We start from the raw sequence: 16,468 nt of genomic DNA, 5'->3' as shown, positions 1-16,468 counted from the left end.
CGGCAGTTCAAAGTCATATTGATGGTTTACAAAGCCGACCAGGGATTGTGGTGCATTGAGACAACTGAGAGTCTGATACTGATGCATATGCGAATGTACATTGCAGTTCTTGGGCTGTCGAACTGGCCGAGCCATGCCCAGTCGGTTGGCTCAACCGAAAAGACCAAGGCCTCCTGTAAGTTACTATCACTGGTACTGCCCGCATGTACTCCGTACATGCTAACCCAAAGTGTAGGATCCACGAGCGTGAGGCAAATCGTATGCAACGTTATCAACAGTGACAGCTTATTTGTTCCTGCGGCCGGAAAAAGTGGGGAGATGCCAAGAAATGGTCGGGGATAACCGCCCTCACCCATACTAAGAGTAAGTAATCTCCGTCCGCTCCCTCTTTCTTCCTTTCTCTCCCTCTCCTTTGACTTCCTTCCCTGATAACTACGCACTATCAGTTAATAATCAATCACCGCTAATCCCCATTGCGAGAATGGTCCAGCCTTTCTCTCCTTCATGTAACCTTCCTGGTGGCGGACTAGCCACTTACGCCAGGAGACAAGCTGAGACAACGGGGTCATACCACCACCACCATTACCACCGCCACTGTTTTGCTACTCAAAGAGCCTAAACTATGCGATCGCACAATCCTATTCTTATTCTCAACTCACTCGTTCATCCATTCGCCTTGTGCCAAGCCTCCGTATTACCTCCTACGGTAGTTCCAGAGACAAAAACTTACTCGAGTGCCCCCAATCGGGGAGGTCACGTCAAAAGGCTAGGTGTGTGCATGTTTGAACTCAAGCCGTGCACGCTCTTGTCACTCGAAGCACTTGCCTGTGGAGAAGCATTTCACATACCGCGGTAGACTTTCCGAGACTCATTCAGTCCACACGCGACAATCTAGCCTCAAGGTGACGACGGGCTTCGAGTCAGACCAACGTGGATTGGGAAGGCGATCGGCGTCTCAGCTGGTGGGGCGGGCGAGTTTCTGGAAGGCGACAGCTGGACAGGCACTCACAGGCTCACGATTTTAGTTCCCCCTAAGAGGGCATCTCTGGTCTCTGCCCTCACCGAGATGGGACAAGCGAAAGGCAAACAAACTCTGGTCTGGGGTTGTGGCTGCATCCTGCCACCTGCATCGACGCGACATCTCAAGCCGCGGTAATCGATCCTGCCAATAGACATAGAGACTGCTTCCTCATCCCTGCTCATCCTTCAATTTGCCCGACGCTCAGACTCAACTCCAATCTCCGCCGGCAAACAACCCCAACGGGGGGAGGGGAGCACACAATAGACAATGCGGGCATTATTATTTTGTTAGTAAATGGTGGTCAAGACAATTCAGTCCCGTCTACCCGTCGTCCACTCTCCGGATGCCTTCCGTCCCTTCCTATCCGTCTGTTCTCCCCGGTTGTCCCCTATGCTTGGCATGGGGCTTGCTGCCAGGTCGCTGAATGCGATGTTCCCATGGCCAAGGTTTCAGGAACCACTTCTCACCGGGCTAGTCGTCTCTCACTCACTCCGTCCCTAGGAGGCTAACGATTCCGGGTGATAGCTTCTGGGCATGAGTGAGCCTGGAGGATATGATGGGCAGCTAATTATCAACTAATCCATCAAAAAGCTTTACTAGAGGCCCATCTCCCCACAATGGTCCACTCGCCGTTGCCGGTAGTTTTAATCCAGTCCATACCGTTGTGGCTCGTCCCTCTTCGACCGCCACGGAGAATTACTATCTCCCCCTCCTCCGTCTTTCCTCTTATTTTTACTTCTGGGAACCTGTGATAAGCGTTTCTCCTGGATTCGGAAAGCGTGCAACGAGTGTCCCCCCCCCTGATCTGAGCTCTTGCCGATTATTGCACCTTCTGGTCTGTTCACAACAACTCAAACTTTGGGTCAATCCATCGAGCGTTGAGTACCCACGATCCTTGCCCCTTCAAAAGCGTCGTCCTTCCCTCCGGGGCGCTGCTACATTACTAGTTCTCTACTTGAGGAGGGGGATGTGAGAGCAGTGCATCCGGACTCGCCACGCTCAGAGACGTTGCAATAATGAGCCTTGTTCAAGTACTGAATGCTCTGGGAGCATTCGAGGATGATAGCCACAGTCTCTCTCCTCGTACATACTTGAGGGATGGGGTAACGATGGACATCGATCCGCTTCCGAGCACTCAGCGCAAGGGTCTCATTGCCGTCTCGGTCATGGCCATTCTCTCATTTTTAGCGACACTCGCTCTGATATCTTTCATCACCTTTCGACTCGTTTTCTGGCGGGGATCTTATGCACGGTATATCGGTTACAATCAATACATCATCCTGATCTATAACCTTGTGTTGGCCGATCTGCAACAGTCACTCGCTTTCTTGATTTGCCTCAAGTGGATATCGGAGAACAAGATATCGGCCGATACTGCTGGATGTTTTCTCCAGGGTCTCTGGCTACAGATTGGCGACCCGTCTAGTGGTCTCTTTGTGCTCGCGATTGCTATTCATACATTCCTTTTGGTGGCCCTAGGTTATAAACTGAGCCATCGGGTCTTTGTGGCATCTGTGGTGGGAATCTGGGTCTTTGTCGCCATTCTGGTTATTATTCCACTCGCCTCACATGGCCGTTATGTTTTTATTCCCTCGGGGGCCTGGGTAAGGACCGGCATCCACAACAAGCGGTTGTGTTAATCTGACTTGTTCGTTAGTGCTGGATTAGCGAAGACTACGAAGCGATGCGATTATGGACACATTACATCTGGATCTTCCTGGCGGAGTTCGGCACCGTATGTCTTTACGCAATCATGTGGTTCCAACTCCGCCGCCGCATCAAGCAGTCCGCGATTCTGGGCAATAGCCACATCGAGAGTCTCAAGCGCCTCCGTCGTGTTATCGGATACATGGTCATCTATCCGATCGCCTATATTGTGCTCTCCCTTCCTCTTGCTGCCGGACGCATGGCCACCGCCCAGGGAGATGCTCCAAACGTCGCTTACTTTTGTGTCGCCGGTGCTATGATCACCAGTTCCGGCTTGGTCGACGCTTTACTGTACACCCTGACTCGCAAAAATCTCATCCTGGAGTCGGAACCCAGTCACGATAACAGCTACAAGTTCGCCAGCAGCAAGAACCGCAAGACGGACAACAATCATCTGACAACCATCACCGCTGACCCCAAATACAACCGTACCGACATCAGTGCCCTTCGCATGGCGCGCCACGAGGAAGAGGATCTGGAACGCACCGTACGCGACGGCTCAACCGACAACATCGTTCAGCCCAGCGGAGTCGAGCTGTCGACCCTGGGCAAGGTGTATCAGCACACGACGATCGAGATCACCAGCGAACCGGCCTTCCCAGTAGAGGGCGAGGCGAGCGATCACTCAAGCAAGGGGTCATTCGATGGCTCTCCCGACAGAGGCAATGGGCAAGCAGCCCGCATGTGGGGAAGATAGAGACCGCAGTGGCCGGCCGCCCCAACATGATGCCCGTCCGATGGCCCGGACTCCTTGACGCTTTGTATACTCACATTTCCTTTTTCATACCATACATTTAATTTCACGTCCCTCTTTCATTCTTCACCCTGACCTATTGGGGTTTGAGACATTCATCCCCTGACTTTTCCTTTTTCTTCCATTGCCGGGTCGATTGTCAGCGCCCCGACCGATACACAATACTTATGCCCATGTATATATTGACCTTCTGATACATGAATTCCAGACATATAACGAGATACACAAACCTATCATAGAAGTTTTCCTCTCATTTAGAAGCACCATGCATTCCCAACGTCATGCTTGCTAAGCTAGAGCCGTCCTTAAACAGCGCTGTTCTTCGACCTCTCCCCGTAGTTAACTGGGTTAGCATTTACTAAGTCATGCAAAGTGAGGTCATTCTCGACTCAAATAACTCACCATAACCAGATGTCTGAGTAAAGCTACCGGGATTGTTAACATTGTGAAAGGTCCTACCAATACTGAGGGAATCCTCTACTAAGCTGAAGTACAAAAAACACGAAAGGAAGAAAAAGAAAAAAGGAAAAGCAATCTGAAAAAGATATACGTCTTGTTGAAATCTCATATATATTGCATATTGCAAGAACATGTGATATAGGATATATGTAGATAATGCAAGAAGAAATGAATCGCGCTGTGCTGTGCTATCTACCAACCTAAAGCCCCTCCCAAATGCGAATGCAAGAATAGCATGAGACGTGAGGATGATGAAAGGAAAAGCGACCGTTGCCACTTCATCTGATTCTTTACTGTCCTTGTCTTTTTTTTTTCGTCAAGGTTGCGACGGGTGATTATGGTTAATCGGCGGATCAGCGAAAATCACCTCCCGCGATAGAGCTCGATCATCTCCCCTCTCACCTGTTTCGCTAACGGCCACACTCGGCCTAGCACCTGCAGGGCCCCGACTCCGAGCTCGATGCGCGCTTTTAGGGCATCTTCTTTGGCTCCCTTGGTGGAAGATGCAGGAGCAGCAGGGGAAGAAGCAGAAGACGATGAGGGCGAGGGCACGCACATCATGAAGGTCGCTGTGTGCACGACGATGGCGAGCGCCAGGGCGCAGGTGAAGAAGGGGGTGCGGGACTGTACGGAGCTGGGAAGGGTGGCTAGATTCGAGATCAGGTCGGCGGCTCGGAGCATCTTCTGGGCGTGGATATTGAGCGGGAGGTGGGGGGCGGGGATGGGGTTCGTGGGGTTCGATGTTGATGGTGCGGATGCGGATGCGGATGCTGGTGATGATGATGATGATGATGATGGGCTGAGGACGCGGAGTCTTGTGCAGGAGGATGAGGAAGCGGGGTTATTTGCCGCGTTCGTGGTTTGCGCGTTTGCGCGTTGGTAGGAGGCGAAGCGGATTGTCGAATGGGGGTGGTGGAGGTGGATTAGACTCCTGTATGGTTTTGTTTAGTGGATATGTATGATGGGTGATAGAGAAGTGGGTGGAATCGGAAAGCATACAGGTAAGTGATCATTAAGGCCTGGAAGGCCATTTCGTCGATAGTGGATGCGTCGGTTATTGAGGGGGTTAAGGGTAAGCGCATGAGTAGGGAGACGAGCCGTGCGTCCAGCGTCTCGGTTTGTGTCTCGGTTGCAGGGTCAAGGGATTGATTGAGCTCGAGCACAGCTCGAAGAAATTGTACTGCGTGGATGCGGGCGACGGGAGAGGTGAGGTCAGATGGCCAGTCGGAGAGGGAGGACAGGGTCAGGGGTTCGGGTTTCGTCTGGCTGGCTGTCAGATCAGGACCTTCTATGAGAATGGGGTCAGGGTTGTGCCTACTTCGTCACCACTACCCCCTCGTGCAACCATGTTGTAAGTCTCCTCTGGTAAAGGGAGCCACACATCGGAGCCCTCCCAGCCTGAAGAGAGCACCCCGCATTGCCCGGAGCCCATGGCGGCCATGAGACCCTCCGTGACGTAGAGCTCCCACCAGGTTCGTCGCCAGCTTTCCTCCAGCACGGGGTAGCCGTGGGAGTTCTCCGGGGCAAACGCCTGGGTCTGCATGCTGATGCTGTATGCAACCTGAACGGCCTCCCGGAGAAGTCGTCGTGCGGCCTCTTCGCGACCATGCGAATGCTCCAGGATGCTGAGTAGAAGGAGACCTTGGGCTTGAAAGCCATCTTTCGGGGCGGTGAGAACGGTGTAAGCGGACTGATAAAAGCTGTCCTTGAGCGTTGGAGCAGAAGTATAGTGACTGCCGATGTAGCGCATGATGTCCGGAATATAATCTGGTATATGCTGTGCAACGGACGATGCCAGCGCCCGTCTCGGTAATAGTATAGGATGCGATCTATGGAAGTGATGGTAGTAGAGCTGAATCATAGCATCATGGGTGATATCCTCGGCATGAGGGATATGCACGGGCGTCGGCGATGTTGGCGCTGGATCTTGATGGAAAATATCAAGACTCAGGTCAGGGATGTCGAGGAGGGAATCTGGCTAGTTCCATTAGCAAGACGACGTCTTCGATAAGTGCTTGGCGGAGAAGGCTATGTATGTACATCTAAAAATGAGGCATCTAGCCAGTTCATGATATTCGACGAGAACAGAGCATCGGCCTCCTCTTCCACTGTCGGTCCAGGGCCCGTCTTGTTACTCCGCAGCCCACGACGTGATCGGACATATCGACAATCATGATTATTGTTCTGGCACCGAGTGCAGATGGGCATGCGGGCATCGCATTTCAGATGGCGGCGCCGACAGGGTACACAGGCGAGTGCGGAGGGTTTGCCGGAATCCTGCATGATCTTGATAGAGACTGATTCATAGTGCCAGATCCAGGGACTACGGCTGACGACATCGCAGTGAATTATAAAGGAAGAGCGAGAGGCGTTCTGGGAAATTGAAGACATCCATTGCAGCCAAAGGGATCTGAACCCCGAGATTTGGATCCTCAGGATCCAATCCCGCGAGACCCCGACTCGGGGACCATCGCAGATTGGCCCATTGCAACAGATCGACAGCCTTGCATCTGGAGGCTGTTCATGACTTCATGCGTCTAGTTTTCCGGGGTCCATTCCCATCCATCAGCGCAATGAAACCTGAAACGGGGCATTATGTTTTTTTTTTTTTTGGTTGATGCTGCTTCGAGATTGGTTCGGGTTTACTTGCAGCTGATTGCGATTTGTGTGTAGAGTACAGGAGGGACCTGAACTCGGGGACCAAAGTGCAGGCATGCGCTGAGGGGCAGAGGGTGGAAAGTTTGTTACATGAATGAAGGGGCAAGCCAATTTAGAGTCTAGGTCGGAGAATTATCACACCCTGGAGGGGATGAGTTGATGAAATACGAATAGGATCGAGTCAAGAACCATGAAATTGGAATGAAGTAGATTCATGGATGTGAGGAGGAGATAGGAGATAGTCTCCCCGACCGGGGCCGGTACCGACTGCCCGGATCAGGTCACGGGACCGTCAGGGGGTTTCCCGGAGAATAGAAATTACCCCCCGTCTTCCATCCCATCGCAATCAGTCAGTCGGGATCCATTTCCATTCCATCACCTTCGCTTTCTTCTTCTGCCCCTCATCATGCGTCGCCGTCATCCGGGATATTGACAATTTAGACAATTTATTTGTTAGGGCTCCACTTCCTTAACACCGACTCGGGGTCCTGCCCATTCAATCCACGGATCATCCAATGAGGGATCAATAACCATCAGTCGGCGATTTATCGGGTTCTAGAAGAAGGGAAGCCGACGCCTGTCAGACTGAGGTGGCACTGTGGCATCCTGTCTTCTACCCCACTCGGGGAGCGGCTCTGAAGGGTTGCAATTTGCCCCGAGCCTATAATTATGCATTTCTCTTATTAGGGCTTGCCTAGAATGCTCAGGGCCCTCTCATTTATATGTCATATGTCCTAGTAATATTACCGGCTCGAGGTTCAACCTGTGGATCAGGCTCGGAAAGCCCGAATGGTCCCCGACGCCGCGTGGCAGCCCCTCGGTTCCATCCACAATCACTCGGAGCAAACCTTGTATGACGAAGGCATCTACTAGGTCGAATGGTCACAACTAATACTTCTACGTATATCATGAGATTTACTATTGAACTTGTGATCTGAAGACGGGGATGGTTCCACTTTATTTCAATCATAGATATCATGTTACATATATTGGCCGCTCATTTGACAAGTCACAAGTACAATTCACTGTAGTCGAATGTTGAGCAAGAACGGCGCCACTCTAGCAATCATGTGTCACTGTAGCCTCAAAATCCCAGTCACATATGCCTAGTCAAGGGGTGCTCGTCACTTATTTCTGGCACCCTAGCCTCAACAAGAGATGCGTTGAGACCGTACTTCGCATGTCAACATCGATTACTTTACGACTTCCGGCCAAACAAGGAAACTGGAATGCGATTCCAGTTCTAATGTTTGGAGCTCTATACAAAGATCACTCGGCCGCATCAGCCCATCCATGTGTTTGTACGAACATTGCTCTGGACATGGCTCGACGCAAGTTGAGCCCTATAGATGTTCATTCATCAAACCCGAAGAATGGAATGTAGGTCTCAGCTACATCCCCGATAAACCCATTTGGTAGACTCGGACTCAAGCAACACACGCACAGCGACAAGGCCCCACCATTTGAGCCAAGTGCTTCCATCAGAAGAAAACAAGCTGCAGCTTGATATTCTTCGTAACCTCCTCTCCCCCTTTATTCCACATACTCAAGGTCATGGTCTCCCCGGACACTTTTCCCTTATACCTGAAGTGAAATCGATAACTCATCAGCAATAATCTGGGGTTTGATGCACAGGAATCCCCACCAATAGTAGGTGCTGTCCTTCTCGTTCTGGAAAATCTCGATCTCCTTCTCCCCGGAACCATTGGTAGACACCTTGCTGACCGTGCCGTGGTGATTCGAATTGGACTTCACTTGCCCGCCTGCGTCCTTGGACCATTGAAGGATGACGGCCACACGGTCCCCGGTCTGGACATTGTCGCGGAAGACGACCGAGAACAGTTCGTTTGTGGCGTAGGGGGAGTAGCTGAATTTGCCGGAGTAAATGAGCATGTTTCCTGTATTGTCTGGGGGTGTTGAGGCTTCTTATTCCAGTGAGTTGCTGTGTTGCTCGTTGAGTCTTAGAGGCGAGATGCTGCCTTTTATAGAGCATGCTGTCCATACTTGTGGCAAGAATGCAGATTGAGTACCGGTATATCTATGCAAAGTGGCTGACATTACCCGCATGTCAATATTATGATCAATATTATGGTTCTTGTGATATTTTCTGCAAAGTCAGGTAAGTCGATGTTACCATAGATGTACATCTCTGGACAAGGTCGGGACTGTGCGCCCTCTGCTAGTCGGTTATTAGTATATGTCCGTACTGAGTTGCTCTCCTGATAAGCATGAGGATAAGAGGCCAGAGACGGGAGCTGGTCCAAAGAACCCGACAAGACCACTAACTACTCGTCCCTACATATAGATATTCTACCGTAAATCTGCCAGAGCCCCTGTCGACATGAGAAGGAGATTTATTCGCCAATAGTGTCATAACCGTTACACCTTGCTGATCACACTCTGAGTCTAATGCCTGTGGCTTATGCCCACAGTGCGACTTGACGCTGCATCCAAGCTTACTAATCTGTTCATTTCGCCGAGTTACGATTACATATAGTAGATACTAGTGATAACCGTCATGCAGTGCAGATAAGTCGATGAAAATGGATTGTGAAGGAATCCTCCAGCTCAGCTGTCCACTCATACATAATCAAATTCGCAACTAAACTAACAAAACCGACCAGGATCATGCTGACTGATCCACCTCTTTCCCCACACGCCACTTGGTGCGTTATCAGGGCATCGTCATAATTATCCGCCCAGCCCATTCCCCTCTTCAACAACAACACCAACAACAACCACCGGTTTCGCTCCAACCAGACAACATGATCACCCACATCGTGCAAGTGCAATTTAAGTCTTCGACCAGCCCCGACCGGGTTGAAGAAGTGCGTGCCGTGCTATTACTTCGAGCCGACCATCACATCCTCGCTAACAGGCCTTGATAATAATTCGCTAGGTATGCAGCAATCTGGTCGCGCTGAAGGACAAGTGTCTTCATCCGACCACCCAGACGGCATACATCAAGTCCTTCCGAGCCGGGAAACAGAACTCGCCCGAAGGGCTGAACGTACGTTGCACTTACTCCCTTCAGCCCTGCGAGACAGTTGTTTTCTGCGTGGACTAAACCCTCTTGTCGCAGAACGGCATCACTCATGTGTTCGTCATGGAGTTCGAGTCCGAGGAAGACCGCGAGTACTACCTGAACAAGGACCCCGATCATCTCGCCTTCGTCAAGGGTCTGGGCGGGGACATTGAGAAGGTGCAGGTGGTCGATTTTACGAACGGCGTCTTCTAGATTTCCCGGGCGCCCCCGGCTTACTACTGTGCCATTTGAGGTGGGACACGGTAGGGGTGTTGACTGCACGGACTGCAAGACCCGACCTGGACCCGGTCGTGTAAATAGATAACTCTTCGAGCATGTGCTGATAAGCAAATTGATGTTTCGTGGACATCTGATCATTGGCTTGATTTCATTCGCTATATTCTGAGTCGACGCTTGAAACCCGCTGCAGGTGACTCGGTCGGAGTCCTTACCGTATACCGACCAAGTCAATTGGATACATAAAACCGGCGACACCACCCGTCAAGTGCGAAACGAATCTGGGGGTTGAATGACTGCAATTGAACCTCATTCTGTTCCATTATATAAAAAGCGTAGCCGAGGCGATCCAATTCATTGAAAAGCCAAAGTTGCCGATCCCTCGGCTTTCATTCCTTCCACGCATGCCTTGTATATTTGACAGCACCGAATACTTAAGACTGTTGAAGAGAGAATTCATTTCGAACTCTCATCTCACGCACAGCGCGGCACAGCCTAATCGACGAAGCCCTATCCTAACACCGTCTGCAATTAGGGGCTGCTTATTCCACCGATTGTTCGCGCGTCAACACCAGGCTGGGCACACAGAGAGCAACAGTGACCGTTGCAAGTACTGCCGAGTCAGTATTGTGCCTCCTACCCAATGAAGGCTAGCTGCTTACCTGGTACGAATTGATATCCGTAGCCCAAGGAGGAACGGACTACTCTCTGTATATCTTCCGGTAGGGTATCGACGTACTTGGCATCGCGAAGCACATTGCGGATGACCTGGTCGCGTTAGTTTCCACTGTCCAGACTACCAACCGCCCCAGAAACTGGACGCAACGCTATGCTTTACCTCATTTTCCACCGACTCGTTCAGCCGCCCGGCAATGTCGTGCTTGAACCCAGTTCTCACGACCAAGGGTCCCATTGCTGCACCCACAATCAAACCCAGCTGCTGGCTGAGGTAGTATGCTCCAATCGAAGACGCCAGGACCTCTGGCGGCGCGCGACTGGACATGCCGATAAAATCACCGGAGGTGATGATGCCAATCGGCGTACTCATGGGAATCACCAACAAAGACTCCGCGACCGGATGGTCGAAAATGCCAAGCGAAAAAGAGGAGTATTGATGAGAGGATGCTGATGACAGCGGAGTAAAGACTTCGCGTTCTGTACCGTTTTGTTCTGCTCGGGTTAGACATGAATGGAAAATACAAGAGACGAAGGCGTCGTACTTACCGCTGGATGGCGAAGCCGGAAGTCATGGACCCGACCGCAAGTCCCATCGTGCAAAGAACGAGGTACATTGAAGCCGTAGCCTCCGGAAGACGCTTCACTTGGGCGAGGTATTGAGTTATAGTAGCAACACGCTGCGCGGGGTTAATCATCCGGACGGATGCAAAATTCTCCATGTGCGACACTCACCCCATTTCTCCCGCTGAAGATCAGGAGCTCCACCAACCAATATTGACCGATACCTTTGGTAGCCAGCTTAAGAGGCACCAGCGGTCTTTTCGGCCACAGAATCTCGTGCAAGGTAAAGAAGATTGCTGCAAGTGTGAAGATCACCAGCCAAAAATAGAGGTGGGACATCTTGCCGCCTTCCTGGCCTGTAATTGTGATGGCCATCAACAGAGCCACGACCGCAGTTGCAAAGGTAGCAATGCCCAAGTAATCAAGTTGCTTGATATTACCCCCGTGGGAAGTTTGGGGCTCGGCGGTCTCTTTGTGGTGGTCTGGGAAGTATACTTGGGACACAACCAAACAGAGCACAATGAGTGGCAACCGACCAGCAAACGCCCTGTCCTTGTCAGTTCCCATCATCTTACTCCGGAACAAGACTCCTTACCATCTCCAACCAAGTGAATTGACCACGATGCTACCTATTGGAGCCCCAACGCCCCGTCCGATCATAGCTACAACGTTGGTATAGCTCCGCAAAAGGGCAACATCACGCGGAGCAGCAAGATCTAATTTTACATTGAGTGTGAGCTAAACCATAGTGAAGGAAGATGACAACCCACCTGTGATGATTATCGAGATTGTGATGGCCATGCAAGCAGCGCCGACGCCACTGACGATTCGCCCTGCTATCAACCCAGTCATTGCTGCGCTGATAGAGCTGTTTGGCCAGTGAGACAATTGACAGAGAATCAAAGACGACGTCCTTGGAAGGTAACCGACCTGATAAGGCAGCCTATGCCAAAGAAGGAGTATCCTACAAGCATGGATAACTTGCGCCCCCATGCATCTGCCAATGTGCCCTACTGTACAAACGAATATTCTGTGGTTAATGGGTTTCATCCATTTTAGATGGAGAGCAGACACGTACAATCGGTAATGCAATGCAGTAGCCCAGATTATAGCCGGTCACTAGCCATGGCCTTTGGCGAGTTCATGGAACTCGGAAGCAATGACATCGTAGGTCGCGATGACGACTGACTCGTCAGAGCTAGCAAGAAATGCCCCTGGTGTTGTTAGCTATTGTGGAAGAACCCAGTAATAACAGGGGCATACCGAGATATGCAATGAAAATCGCTAGTCTGGTACTACTGTTGGTGCCGCTACTATTGTCCTTGGGACTATTCGTAGAGCTGAGGCCTGTTGGATCGCTTTCATTTCCAGAGCTTGCAATTAAACCGGTTCTTTCACTCGAAGACATGACATTTGTTGGGCAGATCTGTACTCTCCGACCGAGGAAGACATGACATGCCAGCAATTTTTGGATAGCGACGCCATCTTGAGGCTCTGTTAATAAGACTCGGTCGATGGTGAATTGAGGGATTATCCCGCTGATGCAGCACTAGTCGCCTGCATGGTACCATTATCAGCCAATCCCGACCTAATCATGACGACGCTCATCAAGGCAACCCCGCTGGGGTGAGTCATGGAGCAAAGAGAGTCGGCATTGTACTCAATGACCATCATCGACTACGTGACTTGTGAGAGAACCTTGACGAGGGGAGCCCGATTTAGATAGCCGACCAACATCAAATTCAGTTTTCTTTGACATTCGAGAAAGGCACATGGTTGCTCCGCAATGATTCTATGGATTCGAATGCTGGACTATAAACAAACAAAGACAGGTAGACCAGGAGGTCAACCCAGGAATGTGAACATTTCCCGATCGAGACTACCGCCCTGGAAGCTGACCCGGTCCCGGCTGCCAAGTGCATGTCTATTGCCGGTTGCGCTCACGGTGGTTTGCACATCTTGCTGCTCTCTAACTATCTATCACTTGTCCCTTGGATGCAGATGGACTGTGTAATTCCATAATGAGCACACTCGTTTCATGATTTGTGCACCAATCTCGAGTCTGACAGTTGGTTTAAATGGTTCCAATGGTTTGCTATGGCGCGGGTGCGGATGCGACGACGGGCCGTTGCTGAGGTCCATGGAAATGGGTGAGCAAGCAGGGAACTAGATTGATACTACACAGTGCCTCCATGCAACCTTGAACTTGGCACTATGGAGATGACCGAGCATCTCCCCCTCGCTAGTTACCGGACGATGACAGCATCTTTGGATCCTTTAGGATGTTTGTTTTCTTCCTCATTCCGCATGCGTGGGTCCGCTGCCCTGTCGATCCCTGCCAAGACAGGGCCTCAACACATGGATTTCCTGCATCCGATAGCTAAACAACACCTTGGGTACAGCATATCGAGGTCGATCTTTCCATGCTTGGCCAATCCAGGAGCTCGACTCCGGAGATTACCTTTCTCGGCGACAGAGAGCAGCTGGAGCCCCGGGAGCAGTCAATATCATGATTAAGACAAGTGAGTATAGAGCGTATGAACATGTTTTATGCATCAAGACATCTGAACTCAGTCGTCCAGAGTGAGTCGCAGACAAAGAGATGTGGCAAGTCCGAATGCAGTAGGCTTGCCATCAATGATAGCATCGACAAGACTTCCAATGACAGGTCTCGGACTTAACTCGATGCTGTGGAGGGACGAGCCGGATATTTTTGGAGCTGGTCTACATTCCGGTGCTCGGGTTCAGCTAGCACAACGTAACCGAGCACATTTCTAGACCTGATCTCTGATAATATAAGTACAGCCTGCCAGAGTCCAAATGGAATTCAGAGAAAGTACAACGACAAACCCATACGACAACCCGGCCCCAGCTCACGGGCCGAATTTCACCATCGACCCAGCTTCCCGACTTGAACATTTCCCTTTTTGTTAAGGTCAATCGGATAGATTCTGTCTTTCATCAGTCATGAAGCTCACTTACTCCGGGCTGGCTCTGGCGGCCCTCACTGGCCTCATTGAACTGGCCTCCTGCAAAACGGTGAAGTTCAATGTCGATCTAACATGGGAGGACGGTAAGGTAGCTGGCAATACGCGCAAAGCCATCTGGACCAACGGCCAACTTCCTGGTCCAACGTTGCGAGTCAAGCAAGGTGATGATGTGGAATTCCTCGTCAACAACTCCATGCCATTCGAAACGGCCATTCACTTCCACGGTAAGTCGCCCTATGCATGGTTCATCTCTTCTCTCCGCATCCTTCCCGGTTCGTACTAACATTGGGGTGATAGGCATCGTACAACAAGGTACCCCGTGGTCCGATGGTGTTCCTGGAATCTCGCAAGCCCCCATCCAACCAGGCGACGCCTTTCTATACAAGTGGAAGGCAGATGCATATGGAACATATATATACCATTCACACATGAGAGCCCAGCTCGATGATGGTCTCTATGGTGCTATCTACGTGGAGCCTGCGGACTCAGTGGAAAGACCGTTCAGCCTGATGACCAGTGATCAGACGGAGCTGCAGGCACTGTTAGACGCTGAAAAGAAAACACAGCCCGTTATTATCTCTGACTGGCGTCTATTCACTTCCGAAGAGATTCTTCAGATTCAAGAAGACTCTGGCTTCTCAAGCTACTGTGCCAGTTCCATTTTAGTTAATGGAAAGGGTTCTGTCATTTGTCCCGGTCAGGATCATATTGACTCTCTTACCCGAGCGGGCGAAAGCCAGGCATTGGGAGATGTGAAAATGAGTGATATGGGGTGAGTTCTGCGTCGATATTCTCTCTCTGATCTTCGTGCTGAACATGACTGCAACCAGATGTATGCCACCTACTGCGTCACGATATGCACGATACGACTTTGATCTCACCAAAATTCCTAAGGGCTACTTCGAGGGCTGCGTGCCGGCTCAGGGTCCGAATCAGGTGTTCAATGTCGATGCTTCCAAGAAATATGTCAGTTATGATGTATTGAGTATGGCTGGCAGTGCCTCGCTAGTGTTCTCCATTGACAACCATCCGATGATTGTCTATGCGGTTGATGGACGCTATGTTGAACCATCCACCACCTACGCGATCAATATCCCCGCTGGCTCAAGATATTCGGTGATGTTGAAATTGGATCAGCCCGCTGGATCATACACAGTCCGTGCGGCCAACAAGTATGCCAACCAGATCATTAATGGCACAGCGACTTTGACCTACACCAACCAAGGGTCTAGCAGCCCCAGCGTAACCAGTCCGCAGAGAACCGTGCCGACCAGCAACAGCAGGCCTGGTTCGACTAGCTCGTCGGGGCAATACATTAATGAGCTTGGTACTGTTCTAGATCGCAGTAAAAGCATCCTCGATGACAACACCCTCGTTCCATTCCCCCGCGAGCCGCCTGCGGCATATGCCAATAAGACATTCATTCTCGACATTGCTCAATTGTCGACCTCGTATGGCTGGAGGCTAGGAAATGAGTCCTATCCGATGGATCTCGAGGAAGTTCAATTCCCAGCACTGTTCGATCCCACCTCGATTCCCACCCAGAACATGATCGCAACCTTGAATGATACCTGGGTGGATCTTATCCTTAATGTCACCACTGCCGGTCAGCCTCAACATCCGATCCACAAGCACTCGAACAAGTTTTACGTGATCGGACAGGGCAATTCGGCCTGGACCTACTCCTCTGTCGAGGAGGCGATGAAGAAGATCCCAAGCAGCTTCAACCTGCAAACCCCTCAGATGCGTGACACCTTCCAGACCCCACCATCCCTGGGTGCTCCCAGCTGGATGGCACTCCGATACCACGTCAACAACCCCGGTCCTTTCTTTATGCACTGCCACATCCAGATGCACCACAGCGGTGGACTGGCAATGGCCATCATGGACGGAATCGACGCGTGGCCGGAAGTGCCTGTGGACTATGAGCTTGCGGTCATGCCCAAGCATTAGACCTTTCTTTCTCTGTGAATCTTGAACAACATGTTGTACTAATCTTGTGAGACCACTCACTTTCTTTGATTATCCATGGTGCATACATTGGTTCCGGGGTGTCGGCGTTTAGAGGTTTACTTTCACTTTCCTGTTGTCTGTCATTATCTTTTACAAGTTCTGTTAACTTGAAGCCCGCTGTATATAGAGGTCTGCTTTTCCGGTGTATAGTGCTGCGAAATCAGTACAATATTACTAATGTTTATTGTTGATTGAAGTCTTCTTAAAAATCATCTCCGCTGTACTCCGTAATTTGTTCTTCAAAACAAATAGCTGCACGCCTACCCTGCATGCTACAGTCAGTGAGGACTTGATGCGATTGAGGACCAGCCTTGTGCCTCAGGCTACAACTTGCGACAATTCAAATTGAGTTGCTTCGAGTTCTT

General features: G+C 50.8%; 6 protein-coding genes across 6 annotated transcripts; 3 read left to right on the top strand and 3 right to left on the bottom strand.

Moving 5' to 3' along the window:
• Positions 1-2,037: 2,037 nt before the first annotated feature.
• gprC lies at positions 2,038-3,690 on the top strand (the record flags this gene model as incomplete). Its single annotated transcript, XM_025645709.1, has 2 exons — positions 2,038-2,625; positions 2,679-3,690. 2 exons carry the CDS (start codon positions 2,038-2,040, stop codon positions 3,423-3,425), a joined length of 1,335 nt encoding a protein of 444 aa, XP_025502749.1. The 3' UTR covers positions 3,426-3,690.
• Positions 3,691-4,304: 614 nt separating this feature from the next.
• BO66DRAFT_412383 (Zn(II)2Cys6 transcription factor) lies at positions 4,305-6,412 on the bottom strand (the record flags this gene model as incomplete). The annotated part of the gene is made up of 5 exons (XM_025649349.1): positions 4,305-4,872; positions 4,941-5,203; positions 5,287-5,919; positions 5,982-6,218; positions 6,410-6,412. 5 exons carry the CDS (start codon positions 6,410-6,412, stop codon positions 4,305-4,307), a joined length of 1,704 nt encoding a protein of 567 aa, XP_025502748.1.
• A 1,364-nt stretch (positions 6,413-7,776) lies between these two features.
• On the bottom strand, positions 7,777-8,660 carry BO66DRAFT_392736 (uncharacterized protein). Its single transcript, XM_025647596.1, has one exon. The coding sequence runs from the start codon at positions 8,490-8,492 to the stop codon at positions 8,178-8,180; it is 315 nt and encodes a 104-aa protein (XP_025502747.1). The 5' UTR covers positions 8,493-8,660; the 3' UTR covers positions 7,777-8,177.
• A 704-nt stretch (positions 8,661-9,364) lies between these two features.
• On the top strand, positions 9,365-10,259 carry BO66DRAFT_376487 (Dabb family protein; the record flags this gene model as incomplete). Its single annotated transcript, XM_025645708.1, has 3 exons — positions 9,365-9,427; positions 9,499-9,609; positions 9,682-10,259. 3 exons carry the CDS (start codon positions 9,365-9,367, stop codon positions 9,835-9,837), a joined length of 330 nt encoding a protein of 109 aa, XP_025502746.1. The 3' UTR covers positions 9,838-10,259.
• A 144-nt stretch (positions 10,260-10,403) lies between these two features.
• BO66DRAFT_412381 (MFS general substrate transporter) lies at positions 10,404-12,508 on the bottom strand (the record flags this gene model as incomplete). The annotated part of the gene is made up of 10 exons (XM_025649348.1): positions 10,404-10,474; positions 10,524-10,629; positions 10,712-10,856; positions 10,906-11,031; positions 11,086-11,216; positions 11,272-11,647; positions 11,696-11,816; positions 11,871-11,968; positions 12,221-12,314; positions 12,364-12,508. The coding sequence occupies 10 exons, from the start codon at positions 12,506-12,508 to the stop codon at positions 10,404-10,406; spliced, it is 1,413 nt and encodes a 470-aa protein (XP_025502745.1).
• A 1,069-nt stretch (positions 12,509-13,577) lies between these two features.
• On the top strand, positions 13,578-16,245 carry BO66DRAFT_392731 (uncharacterized protein). Its single transcript, XM_025647595.1, has 4 exons — positions 13,578-13,622; positions 13,683-14,314; positions 14,388-14,862; positions 14,921-16,245. Exons 2-4 carry the CDS (start codon positions 14,068-14,070, stop codon positions 16,041-16,043), a joined length of 1,845 nt encoding a protein of 614 aa, XP_025502744.1. The 5' UTR covers positions 13,578-13,622; positions 13,683-14,067; the 3' UTR covers positions 16,044-16,245.
• The last annotated feature ends 223 nt before the right edge of the window (positions 16,246-16,468 follow it).

The sequence above is a fragment of the Aspergillus aculeatinus genome, assembly GCF_003184765.1.
Source record: "Aspergillus aculeatinus CBS 121060 unplaced genomic scaffold BO66scaffold_31, whole genome shotgun sequence".
Lineage (NCBI taxonomy): Eukaryota > Fungi > Ascomycota > Eurotiomycetes > Eurotiales > Aspergillaceae > Aspergillus > Aspergillus aculeatinus.
The sequence above is the reverse complement of the archived record's forward strand: the minus strand, read 5'-3'. Positions and strand labels throughout refer to the sequence as shown.